The 14,169-nt window shown below is 40.6% G+C and overlaps 1 protein-coding gene and 1 long non-coding RNA gene across 4 annotated transcripts in view; one reads left to right on the top strand and one right to left on the bottom strand.

Moving 5' to 3' along the window:
• LOC133639698 (zinc finger protein 271-like) overlaps positions 1–14,169 on the top strand; it is a 55,462-nt gene that overhangs the window by 11,945 nt on the left and 29,348 nt on the right. For 2 of the 3 annotated variants that reach the window (XM_062033235.1, XM_062033233.1), the window contains exons 2-4: positions 9,016–9,540; positions 9,845–9,929; positions 13,545–13,741. In XM_062033235.1, the coding sequence (XP_061889219.1) occupies positions 9,898–9,929; positions 13,545–13,741 (229 nt within the window). In that variant the 5' untranslated portion in view covers positions 9,016–9,540; positions 9,845–9,897. Of the gene's footprint in view, positions 1–9,015; positions 9,930–13,544; positions 13,742–14,169 lie in introns of all 3 variants that reach the window. The other variant, XM_062033234.1, reaches the window with a different exon arrangement.
• Positions 96–1,822, bottom strand: LOC133639716 (uncharacterized). The gene is made up of 3 exons (XR_009823846.1): positions 1,729–1,822; positions 1,404–1,481; positions 96–173 (listed from the first exon to the last, which is right to left on the bottom strand). It is a non-coding gene; the product is annotated as an uncharacterized LOC133639716 (long non-coding RNA).

Below are 14,169 nucleotides of genomic sequence, written 5' to 3'. Positions count from 1 at the left end.
GAGGTGCTAAGGGAGATAAATTGGTATTAAATGGTTGTGATCTGTTAACCATGGTTACTGGATGCTGAGATATTATTTTGGAGATCAGTCTTTACCTAGGAAGTTATCTCCAGTTGAGGAGTCGAGTTGACAAGTACTCATGACTCTTGCTGGCACTCGGCGAGACGGTGGAGCTGGGAGAAGGGATACAAGGAGAGGGGAATATCTTTAGCACTAAGAATGTTAACCATATCTTTAATATTAATGTGGTGGTTTCGTCTACATCGCTAAATATATCCTGTGGTGTACCTCAGGGATCAATATAGGACCTAAATTATTCAATGTCTAGATAAATGACATTTGTAAAGTTACAAAAGATTTCAAGTTAGTATTATTTGCGGATGATACAACAGCGTTTTGTTCAGGAGAGAACACACAGAAGATAATACAAATAATAACAGAAGAAATTAACAAATTAAAAAGATGGTTTGACAAAAACAGACTATCTTTGAATCTCAGTAAAACTAAAATAATGCTATTTGGTAACAGTAGAAGAGAAAGTCAAACACAAATACAAATAGACGGAATAGAAATTGAAAGAGTAAATGAAACCAAATTTCTAGGTATAATGATTGATGATAAATTGAACTGGAAATCTCAAGTAAAAAATATACAACATAAAGTAGCAAGAAACACGTCAATAATGAATGAAGCAAAACATGTTCTAGACAAAAAATCACTTCATGTTCTCTACTGTTCACTAGTGTTACATATCTGAGTTATTGTGTAGAAATATGGGGAAATAATTACAAAAGTACACTTCATTCATTAACGGTGTTACAAAAAAGATCAGTTAGAATAATATATAATGTTGGATATAGAGAACACACAAACACTTTATTTATTGAATCAAAGATACTGAAATTCCACGACATAGTGAATTTGCAAACAGCTAAAATTATAAACAAAGCAAACTATAACCTGCTACCCAAGAATATACAACAATTCTTCTCAAAAAAAGAGGAGAAAAATCATCTTAGAGAGAAATGTAATTTAAAACATTTGTACGCACGTACAACACTTAAGACCTTCAGTATATCAGTATGTGGAATTAAATTATGGAATGCATTAAGCAAAGCAATCAAACAATGTACTAATATGATCAATTATTTATGCTTACATGTGGAAATAATAATAATAGTAAATAAAATAACAATAATAAAAAAAGGTAAATAAAGCATAAAATAGTCTCTAATAAATTAATTAAATAAAAAACAGCATATAAAATATATACATCAGCAAATAACAAAAATATAGATCAAGAAAAAGGATCCTTAATATGTGCAGCAATTTTTCCCACTCACATCACCTCGTTTTATGTATTTTTTCTACAATTAACTATGCCAAAAAACACGTAGACATACCTTTTTTTTTGTAATGGAAACAAAAACAACATGGCGTCACACACAGCTAGTCCACAGTAAACAGGATCTCGAGCTCCACTAAAGAACAAAGAAAGAAATAATACACACTCATATTAATAGCAAAGAACGGCTGTTTCCACTCTGTTAACGTTACGTTGTTATAACGAAGTAATAGCGACCTGGGCCTAAACAACGCTGACAATAAAGTAATACGCTTTCGTTTCAACCAGTTGGAAATATGTGGAATGTCGTAGCATGTAACCTACACACATTCACAGCGTCTAACAAAAGATAGCCTAAGTTAACTGTATTGAACGTTACTCACCGGCTTCACAAAACACAGATAAAAAACAATTTTACAATAGCACGGCAAAAAAATGACCGTCGTTGTGTGGGTTTTTTGACGAATAACACTCTTTTCCACTTTTCTTCGCTCGGGCCTCACCTCCCGCATGCAGCCATTTCGAATTTTCTGAATACGTGACGTCAGACGCACGTCCCCATGCAAATCATTCTGGGAGGCGGCGCTGGAAATAAAAGCCTTTTTTTACAGAATATAAAGTTTTACTGCTAGTCCTAATATCAAACAACGTCATTACAATCATACATAAATGATGATGGAAACACAAAGGCCGATCTTTACTGCGAATGTAGCAATAAATCAATAAATCTATACTTACGTTCGTGTTCCAGCAAAGAAAGTCCAGAGATCTTGGCTCATGCGCGTACACGCTAGTAGTCGCGTCCACGTCTGCGGATGCAGACATTGGTCGGCTCAGCGCGCGTAGGCGGAGCCTATAACTCTAGGCGGCGCGCGCCGGTTTAGTTTGTCGCGTCCGCGTATGCGAATCAGACACGAGTCCGCTCAGGATCAGCTGTCTGACCGTACAATTTTCAGAGGCGGAGCTGTATCCTCTAGGCGGAGCCAAAACGAATGTGACAGTAACGCGGGTTGGGCGACTTGAAGGCGGATCCGTATAGCAGTCTTCTGCTGTGTGGGTAGGAAGATGGTCGGAGGAGTGAAACTGCCTTCAGGACAGAGGCTACCAGCAGTGAGAGGCTACATGGATGATATCACCACCATACTTCAGACAGCAGCATGTACAACAAGACTGCTGAAGAGGATCGACGAGCTTGTGGGCTGGGCGAGGATGAAGATCAAACCCCCCAAATCACGCAGTCTGTCTATCAGGAAAGGAGTCAGAAGTGACAACACCATCTTTGTCGCAGGCGGTGAGAACATTCCATTGCTGGCAGATCAACCTGTTCGTAGCCTGGGTCGCACCTACACAACAGAGCTCTCTGACAGGCAGATGGGGGAGAGGGTGAGGAAGCAGCTCGCAGATGGCCTGGCCAAGATCAATCAAAGCCAACTCCCTGGGAAGTACACAGTATGGTGCTACCAGTTCATACTGTACCAAAGGGTGATGTGGCCACTGAAGATGAGCGAAATCCCCTCCTCAGTGGTAAGCAAGATGGACGGGGTGGCAAACTCGTTCATCAGAAAGTGGCTGGGACTACCAAGGTGCCTCTCAGACGTAGGCCTCTTTGGTAGGAACGCTCTTCAACTACCACTGCGATCCATCAGCCTGGGATACAAGCAAGAGAAGGCTCGGCTGGTGCTGGAGCTGAGGGAATCCACTGACCAGCTGGTGAGAGCAGCGGGCACCCAGATAAGAACAGGAAGAAAGTGGAAAGCCCAAGAAGATATTGACACGGCGATCAGCAGGCTGAAGCACCGTGAAGTGGTCGGCAGAGTTCAGGAAGGTCGAGCAGGCCTTGGGAGGGGCGAGGCTCCCTTGTTCTGGTCAAAGGCTTCCAAAGAAGACCGGAGAGCCATGGTGGTGGCAGAAGTGGCAAGAAATGAGCAGGAACGCCTAAACATCAAAGCGGTGTCCCAGGGCCAGCAAGGTCGTTGGACATTGTGGGAAGGTCTCACAGACAGGACGATGTCATGGTCTGACCAGTGGAAGATCCCCCAAGCCAGGCTCAGCTTCCTGATCAGAGCAACGTACGACACCTTGCCTTGTCCCCGAAACCTCCACCAATGGTTTGGTGCCGAGGAGACCTGTCCCCTCTGCAACACCATCAACGCAAGCCTCCAGCACATCCTGTCGGGCTGCTCGACAGCGTTGTCGCAAGGCCGGTACAGATGGCGACACGACCAAGTCTTGAAAAAGTTGGCAGAGGTGTCAGAGACCTGCAGAAAGGAGGCTAATAGCAGACCTTCCGCTCCAGCCAGACATCTCATCCAATTCGCGAGGGCTGGGGATGGTGCCAAACACCCCCACCAGAGAGCTACAGCGAGACTCTTCTCACCAGGAAATGAGTGGAGCATGAGGGTTGACCTGGGGAAGCAGCTCCAGTTCCCCAGGGAGATCGTCGAAACATCGCTACGGCCAGACCTGGTCTTGTGGTCAGAGGCTTGCAGGACGGTTCTTCTGGTCGAGCTTACTGTCCCATGGGAGGGGGGGTTGGAGGCTGCTTATGAGCGGAAGCGAGCCAAGTACTCTGACCTGGCAGCAGAGTGCAGGGAGGCTGGCTGGAAAGCCGTCATCTGCCCTGTGGAAGTGGGGTGTAGGGGCTTCGTGGGTTCCTTAACTGCCCGCCTACTCCGAGACATTGGATGCACAGGAGCGGGGCATCGGAAAGCCATGAAAGAGCTGGCCGAGGAGGCGGACAAAGGCAGCTTCTGGCTGTGGCTAAGGAGGAGGAAGCATAAGAGTTGGGGGGCAAACACCTAGGACATCAGCAGGGGGTGGCAGGGAGACATCCCTGCCATCGCTCCGCCACCATGAGACGTTCTGGGGTTAAAGGAGCGAAACGTTGATGAATGGTGGTCCCCAGCTGATGACCCGTTTATGCCCACAGAGGTGTTCGGTGAGGTGTCACAGCACACCTGTCAAAAGGCACTGGAGGAGGTGCGTCAGGCAGCAATGCCCAGCCGGAATTCCATCACCTGTATCTTGATATACCTTTTCCTTGAGTTCTGCGATCTAAGTTTGAAGCTCTTGCTCTCGCTGTTTCCGCAGCGCGTTCTGAATTTGAAGCTCTCGCTCTGTCCGCAACGCGTTCTCAATTTGAAGCTCTCGGGCTGTCTGCAGCGACTCCACTGCAAGAGATGGCTTAAACTTAACAATATTGTAATGTCAAATTGTAGAATCTATGTTCCTTAGGTTTAAAATCGAGCTTGCACATCTCAGCTTCGAAACGTTCCTTGAGAAATGTGTAACTTCTCGCTTTAGTTTCAATAATCTCCTCGCAAGACGCCATCAGAGCCTGGAGAGAGACCTTTTTGCTGCTGTAATTATTAGCATTTGTTTTGGCCTCCACCACCTGCCGTTGGCGTGGCTCCAATTGTTCCAAGACACGTTGAAAGTCTTAAATCATCGTTCCTTACATTTAAAATCGAGCTTGCACATCTCAGTTTCGAAACGTTCCTTGAGGAATTTGTAACGTTCCTTTTCAGCTTCGCTAGTCTCCTCGATAGACTCCATCAGAGCTCGGAGAGAGTCCTTGGTAAGCTGGAGATAGGTCTTTTTGCTGCTGTACAAATTGTCCAGCATTTTGGCCTCCAGATCCTGGCTGGTACCTTCACCACCATCTTCCTTTCTCTCTCCGGGAACTTGAGCTGTGGAGAACAAAGTTATCACAAAATGCTTCTCCAGGTTGAAGTATAAGAAAACAAATACTCACGGGGCGGCGGTCAGTCTTTTCCAAGCTGTGTTTGGAGTTCAAGTTGTTGCCGTTGTTTCGGTTAAGGCAAGATACAGAAATACAAGTTACAAATGAAAGTTCATTATCAGCCCACTCTAGTCATACCTTTTCCTTCAGTTCTGCTATCTCAATTTGATGCTCTCGCTCTCGCTTTGTCCGCAGCGCGTTCTCAATTTGATGCTCTCGCTCTCGCTTTGTCCGCAGCGCGTTCTCAATTTGAAGCTCTCGCTCTGTCTGCAGCAACTTCACTGCAGGAGATGGCTTGAACTTAACAATATTGTAATGTCAGATTGTAGAATCTACGTTCCTTACATTCTACGTCGATAGGTGCACATCTCAGCTTCGAAACGTTCCTTGAGGAATTTGTAACTTCTCGCTTTAGCTTAAATAATCTCCTCGGAAGACGCCATCAGACCTTGGCAGCCTGGAGAGAGGCCTTTTTGCTGCTGTAATTATTAGCATTTATTTTGGCCTCCACCACCTGCCGTTGGCGTGGCTCCAATTGTTCCAAGACACGTTGAAAGTCCTGTTCATCACAAGTAAATACACACAGCAATCATAGTGTTTATATGGCATGATAACTGCAGTAACAGAGTGACTGACTGATGAATGTGTGAAAGTATGTCCTGGTCTTAATTTTTTATTTCTGTTTGTAAAAAATGCCACACATTCTGCTGTATGTGTGCCTGCTTCCCTTTTTTAAGGAAGACTTTAAACTTGTGTAAGTTGCAAATGCAGTAGAAAAGCGTAGAAGCTAAACACACAATACAAACTCTCACAATATGACTGATAAAAAGTATTTAATAGTCCATGTACATTTGTTTGTATATTTGTTTTATAACACATTGTAGGGTATATTATATAACATTATACATATCCTCTTATGTTATATTGCCTAAATGTATCTTCTTTGTATGTGTTCCCTTTAGACCACACACACTGTGTTCCCTTTAGACCACACACACACACACACACACACACACACACACACACACACACACACACACACACACACACACACACACACACACACACACACACACACACACACACACAGCGCGTCTCTTCCTTGTGACACAAGAACATTCAGAAGGACGACACCGCAGCGCTCCAATAAAACACACTCAGATCTTCTGTTTCTAGCCGATACTACATAAAAAATAACGTAAAATAACGCAGTAACGCATCATGTAGTAACGGTAACTGAGTTACTGAATATAAAAAATAACGCGTTAGATTACTAGTTACCGCCGAAACTAACGGCGTTACAGTAACGCATTACTTTGTAACGCGTTAGTCCCAACACTGTTCATAATAGTGTTTTTTTTATAGGTGTTAGAAATATTGAAGTGTGGCATATTTGTATTTCTAATTGTTAATGATCCCATAGATTAGCACCTTTATATGATATACATATGTACTGGTTCACATCTGAAACATCTTCTGGACCACTTCAGGAAGCATATTATTATTTACTTTATACATCATTTGAGCAGTTGTCTTTTATACAATTTTAAAATGTGTGACTTTATAAATTATTTGTTGGGTCTCTATAATCCATTTGATTAATTATCTTTATTACTCTCTTTTGTAATATGATGATTGTGTTGTGATTGTTTTATATGTACACTACCGTTCAAAAGTTTGTGGAATAGCCTTCATTTCTAAGAACAAGAATAGACTGTCGAGTTTCAAATGAAAGTTCTCTTTTTCTGGCCATTTTGAGCGTTTAATTGACCCCACAAATGTGATGCTCCAGAAACTCAATCTGCTCAAAGGAAGGTCAGTTTTGTAGCTTCTGTAACGAGCTAAAGTGTTTTCAGATGTGTGAACATGATTGCACAAGGGTTTTCTAATCATCAATTAGCCTTCTGAGCCAATGAGCAAACACATTGTACCATTAGAACACTGGAGTGATAGTTGCTGGAAATGGGCCTCTATACACCTATGTAGATATTGCACCAAAAACCAGACATTTGCAGCTAGAATAGTCATTTACCACATTAGCAATGTATAGAGTGTATTTCTTTAAAGTTAAGACTAGTTTAAAGTTATCTTCATTGAAAAGTACAGTGCTTTTCCTTCAAAAATAAGGACATTTCAATGTGACCCCAAACTTTTGAACGGTAGTGTATGTCCCCAGACCTTTATGCAATATAAAAGTGAGAGAAAATGGCTGATTTGTTTGTGGAAGGATGGTTTTGTTTTTACAAACTTACATTTATGGATAAAACAAAAATGTTCATTATTGTGTTTTAAACATTTTGTATGTTTTTTTTTTTCTTTTTTAACATCCCCAAAACAATATACATTTCAGAAAACAAGTGTGGAGTGTCAGGCAAAAGCGAATGTTGTACATCATCCCACAGAGATTTACGTTGCATACATTCATAAAATAAACTATTTTATTTCTTATCACAGAAAGAACAAGTGTTGTCATCAATTGTAAAACAACATCCTGAGATTATTTTAAGTGGTAATTTTTTTTTATTTTTTATGAACGCCTTTGCCTTTGGAAGAATGGATTCTTTCAAGTTATGAGTATTTTTTGTTTGTTTGTTTTGTTCCAGAGAAAATACAGCAAATAAGAAATAGTATAATAATTGTGTCCAAAAAGGGACAAGCAGTAGAAAATGGATGGATGTCTAATGTCAGAGTTTCAAATCTGTAATATTGTGTCCATCCACCAAAAGCCCAGAAAGGTTAGAAAAGAGTTCTGAAAAAGATGATATGCTGTATTTAGAATATTTTGAACGAAAGCCTTTATATATTTTTTAAAATATTTTTGTCTATTTGCAGGTCGTACTTAATGAAATCTTAAAATATTATAATACTTTTATCACTCAGTAAGTGCATCAGCGACCAAATGCCTATTTCAAACCATTAGGGTTGCCAACACCCAGACTTTGAAATAAGGGACATATCGTGGGCGGTCGGAACATTTTTGGTGTCACTTACAAAATTTGGGTGTCCCCTAGCAGTCCGGGCCTGAAAAAATGCTTGGAAAATGCTTTAAAAATGCCAAAATGCTTAGAAAAATGAACTTTACACCTCCACTAGACCACTGTTGCACTTACTGTAAGTCCTATTCATACCATAATCACAACACAATTGTATTCTTCAACCATACATTTGTTTTTTCAAAATGTGCAAAACAGAGGGGGAAAAAAATCAAAAATCCCAATTGGGATGGGTGCTGGATCAAAAAAGGAACACTTACAAGAACAAGAAAGAAAGAAAGATCCGCACACACCGCCGCAGCAGTGGGAAAAGAGCGCTTGCTCGAAACGTCATACTTAAATAAAATAAATCATCCATCCATCCATTTTCTACCGCTTATTCCCTTTGGGGTCGCGGGGGCGCTGGAGCCTATCTCAGCTACAATCGGGCGGACCTGATCAATGTAAAATGTGCAAAACAGAAAATGTGCAGTTTCTTCAAAAACATTTGCCATTAAAGAGCTGGCACACAAGGACCAAACAGAAAGGTTGATAATATGGATGTTAACAATGTCCATGTGAATGTCCATATAAGATGGAAGTCAATGCCCGTAAATGTCCTTCATGGAGTGTTAGGGCCAGCTAGGGGACATCCTGGTGACACTTCTGATTGATGAGAAAGAAAAGAAGAACAATAGGAAAAACGTATTAGGAGTATGTTCGAAGCACAGCCATTGGGGAAAAAGTAAATGAATAAATTTAAATTAAAAAATAAATAAATAAATATATATATATATATATATATATATATATATATATATATATATATATATATATATATATATATATATATATATATATATATATATATATATATATATATATATATATATATATAAATATACAAAATAAAAATACAATAAAAAGCTTAGTTACTCACCTATTTCTTTCTCCAGGGAAACTTCCTGCTTCTCTTCCTGCGGCCACAAAGAGCGGTCCTAGTGCCCTCCACATGGTCCTAGTGCCCTCCCCATTCCCTAACCGCCATTAAACAACAACAAAAAGAACGACGAGGCCAAGTTGGAAGTGGTCCATTAAAAGGTTGATAGCGCGACCTCCTGTACTGTAGAATGTAGTATGGACCATAGGACAGGACGAAGACCTCCTGTACTGTAGAATGTAGTATGGACCATAGGACAGGACGTTAAGAAGCCGTGGAGGCCTAAGATGCTCTACTAGTCTGCTGGAAATCCAAAGAAGACGAAGGAGTGAAAAGCAAAATGTCGTTTGACAGAGAAGGCCTAAATGTGGCCACTGGCCATTATTGTTTCTCTATTTGTATTTAGTGCATACATGTACGCATATATGTCGTGTAGTAGATGAAACATTGTTTGTATCCGGATACATTAGTCGGAGCGCACTTTATCAAGTCTTAGCTTGTTAGCTGCTAACAAAGAGACGCGGACGTTATCAACACATCGGTAAGTAGACATCAAATGTGAGTGTAAAGTGTTGTGATTGTGTGAACATGTGAGTGTAAATTGTTGTGATTGTGTGAACATGTGAGTGTAAAGTGTTGTGATTGTGTGAACATGTGGGTGTAAAGTGTTGTGATTGTGTGAACATGTGAGTGTAAATTGTTGTGATTGTGTCAACATGTGAGTGTAAATTGTTGTGATTGTGTGAACATGTGAGTGTAAAGTGTTGTGATTGTGTGAACATGTGAGTGTAAATTGTTGTGATTGTGTGAACATGTGAGTGTAAAGTGTTGTGATTGTGTGAAAGTATGAGGAGGAACTTTGTCCAACAAAAGAGGAGAAGGAGCGACAACATCAACTATGGACGCTATTTTCAAGAAACATCAAGTCAGGTTTGTTGACTTCTTACTCTCACATCTTTACTAACTTTATATTTGATTATTAACACTTTTCTTCAATAGATGCGTTGTCTTGTGGGGATGATGCAATGCTTTCATTTACATTCTTCATGAAAAGGAGACAGTTTGAGGTTGATGTTCCTCTCAGTTTGTAACAATGTGTGATTGATTGATTGAAGGAGTTATGAGAAGTTTGCATAGGAAGGCTACACTTTCATCACGGTACACATTCACTGCTACAACAAAGCCTGAGATGGTTTCAGTTGAATTTTTTTTTTTAACTCACACAGAACACAGTACTATGTAGAAAGTAGACAAAAATACTGCTAGAAAGTAAATTAAAATAAAATTAAAGCAAAAAGGCTTTGTCTATTCCCATACGGGTAGCGACAACCCGTGTCGTCTTTTCAAAGCCACTTTGAAAGAAGTAAGGGACTTACACTCCTTTGTGGCTATTGATAGGAAGATCCACATGTTGGTGGTATAGCAGGCAAACTAATTAGAAACTTTTTTGGAGTGAAATCTGGGTTGAATTTGATTTGTACATCTACTTCTGGTGTTATAATGGTGAACATTTTTTACATTTCTGAAGTATCTAGACAGGCACATGGGTATTTTAGTGGTATGGTGTATCTTGTACACCAGACCAACTGCAAGGAGCTGTACTCTGTCGGCGACTAAGAGCATTAAGGAAATGGTTGGCGGAAATGTGAGCCCGAGATGGACTTTGTTTTGGGCTGTCGAGTTTGTTTTTCAGGGCTGTTAAGGCGTCATGGTAGCAAACATGAACTCTGTAGTCAAAGTGGGGTTAAATGAGTGCTCGTGTTAGAGTCTTAAGTGTATTTCTACCCACCAGCGGGGCGATCCTACTATGTAAGAACAGAATTTGTCGGCTGATTCTTTGACTACCTTAGTAGTAATTTTTTCACTGGAGAGATTAGTCTCTACGATGCAGCCAAGATAGGTCATCTCATTTTTGTTTGTTATCAGAATCAGAATAGTTTTATTGCCATTGTTTGAGAACGGGTTCACAAACTAGGAATTTTTCTTGGTGCAAACGTGCGACATAAAACACATATAACACATATTTGGTATAAAAAGAGCTGTGAATGAGCTATATATACACCAATATTATAATATTGTCACCCACTTTGACTGTGAACTTATCTACTTTTCTGAGGTTAGGAATTGACCCAAAGACCTGTGTACTTGCAAGTACCAGGCGAGTCTTAATTTGCCAGTTTGTGATTGAAAGCCTTGCTAGTCTAGGTCTTAAGGATTGTAGTTTCGCTTGTTTTGTGGCCGTCAGCTTTGGTTTTATTTTTTTTACAGGTATAGAAAATGATGGAATGATCACTTAAGCCGCATACAGTAGTTCCACTTGTGGTGATCTTGGACTGGTCAGAAGTAACAACGAGGTCTATGAAGGTTTAAAGGCCTACTGAAAGCCACTACTACCGACCACGCAGTCTGATAGTTTATATATCAATGATGAAATCTTAACATTGCAACACATGCCAATACGGCCGGGTTAGATTACTAAAGTGCAATTTTAAATTTCGCGCGAAATATCCTGCTGAAAACATCTCGGTATGATGACCTCTGCGCTTGACCTCACGGATGGTAGAGGATATTTTGGGACAGCATTGTGGCCAGCTATTAAGTCGTCTGTTTTCATCACAAAATTCCACAGTATTCTGGACATCTGTGTTGGTGAATCTTTTGCAATTTGTTCAATGAACAATGGAGACAGCAAAGATGAAAGCTGTAGGTGGGAAGCGGTGTATTTCGGCCCGCTGCAGCAACACAAACACGTAGCCGGTGTTTCATTGTTTACATTCCCGAAAGATGACAGTCAAGCTTTACCATTGGCCTGTGGAGAACTGGGACAACAGAGACTCTTACCAGGAGGACTTTGAGTTGGATACGCAGACGCTGTACCGTGAGTACGCAACCAGAATGTTGCCATAAGCATTTTGTTTAATTTGTATGTGTAACGCAGTACGCAGCTGCGGCTTCCAAACATTTGATCGCTTGCCCGTACGTGCACGCCGCTATGTGCATGTCACGTACGTAACTTTGGGGAAATATATGTGCTGTATCAACTTTGAGGAGGTGAACGGTGCTTTGGGCTGTGGGATGTGTGTTGTGCGGGTGTTTGATTTGTATTGGCGGGTTATATGGACGGGAGGGGGGAGGTGTTTGTTATGCGGGATTAATTTGTGGCATATTAAATATAACCCTGGTTGTGTTGTGGCTAATAGAGTATATATATGTCTTGTGTTTATTTACTGTTTTAGTCATTTCCAGCTGAATATTAGGTCCCACCCGCCTCTCACAGCATCTTCCCTATCTGAATCGCTCACACTGCCCTCTAATCCTTCACTCTCACTTTCCTCATCCACGAATCTTTCATCTTCGCTCAAATTAATGGGGAAATCGTCGCTTTCTCGGTCCGAATCGCTCTCGCTGCTGGTGGCCATGATTGTAAACAATGTGCAGATGTGAGGAGCTCCACAACCTGTGACGTCACGCTCATATCGTCTGCTACTTCCGGTACAGGCAAGGCTTTTTTATCAGCGACCAAAAGTTGCAAACTTTATCGTCGATGTTCTCTACTAAATCCTTTCAGCAAAAATATGGCAATATCGCGAAATGATCAAGTATGACACATAGAATGGACCTGCTATCCCCGTTTAAATAAGAAAATCACATTTCAGTAGGCCTTTAAAAGGACTCACTCACCCTGGTAGTTTGCTTAATGAGCTAAGTGAGACAATGTTGGTGGCACAGCTTGGTGAAGGTTTTAAAAATGGGTGCATCCTTTCAGGACATATCTGTGTTCCAGTCCCCAAGAAGATGTAAACCTGTATCAACATGTTTACACAAAACTCACACACTCACCAAATACATTTTACACTGTAATCAAATCTAATTAAAGTTATAATTTCACTTCCTGATTGTGACTTACATGCAACAATAAGTGAAAGTAAACTTTTATTTTCAATAACCAAAGTAGTCAACACTTGAATTATTAAAAGAGCATAAAAGTGACTGGCTTTCTGTCAGCGTGTTGTAGATGGTCTCCAATTCCTAAAGAGGAATTGTTGATGGAGATACTCAATAAAACACCACATAGTAAAACATGTTTTTGGTAAAAGTTCCTTTTGGCCCAGCCAACAAAATGACCACCCAAAAGTATTCTGCATGATGACAGAAACATACCATGAATGTTTTTTTAAGTGATTTTGGAATTATATTTTTTTAATTTCCATGATATTTAAGTTATGGTAATGACAATCTCAATATTTACACACTTTACATCAGTGAGTGTAAAGTTAAGAATGCCTCAATCAATGCTGCCTCGTACTTATAAAACTTTTCAAGTTGACCCCCATCACATGTCCAAGTCTGTTTTTGTACTCACTGTACCACTTTTTAATTAATTTTAGGACAAAAGGTGGTATTTCCTGTGTTTTTATTGGTTGTTTTGCTACACACTTTTAACACAACACACAAAAGAACACAATCTCATTGTGTTAACAGTGTCAGTCCAAAACTATTTATATTCACTCTTTATCTCTTATCATTTACTTATTTACCCAACAGACGTCCAGCAGCCCCCCACATTAAAGAGGAAGAGGAGGATCCACAGCCCACCCACATTAAAGAGGAAGAGGAGGAAGAGTGTGTTGTAGGGCAGGAGGAGGATGATGTCAGCAAGTTTCCACTGACTGTTGTCTCTGTGAAGACTGAAGAGCATGAAGACAAAGCACCTGAGTCCTCACAGCTTCATCACAGTCCAAGTAAGCACATATCATTTTATTCTCAGGGCATTCAATCCATCACAACTGGACTGTTCACTTTGTCTTAGAAGACTCATCCAAGTAGGCTTCATCACTTCATGCTCATACACTTCAAGTCTTAAATCTAATCATTGGAATTTAGAGGGGAACTGCACTTTTTTGGGGGGAATTGTTCTATCGTTCACAATCATTATAAAAGACATGACGGTGGATATATATATAAACAAAAAATCACATTCTAACTAGGGCTGGACGATATGGCCTTTTATTAATATGTGGATATGTTTAGGCCATGTCACGATACACCATATATATGTGGATATGTTTAGGCCATGTCACGATACACCATATATTTGTGGATATGTTTAGTCCATGTCACGATACACCATATATTTGTGGATATGTTTAGGCCATGACACGATACACCA

This window comes from Entelurus aequoreus, linkage group LG22 (assembly GCF_033978785.1).
Source record: "Entelurus aequoreus isolate RoL-2023_Sb linkage group LG22, RoL_Eaeq_v1.1, whole genome shotgun sequence".
Classification (NCBI taxonomy): Eukaryota; Metazoa; Chordata; class Actinopteri; order Syngnathiformes; family Syngnathidae; genus Entelurus; species Entelurus aequoreus.
The sequence above is the reverse complement of the archived record's forward strand: the minus strand, read 5'-3'. Positions and strand labels throughout refer to the sequence as shown.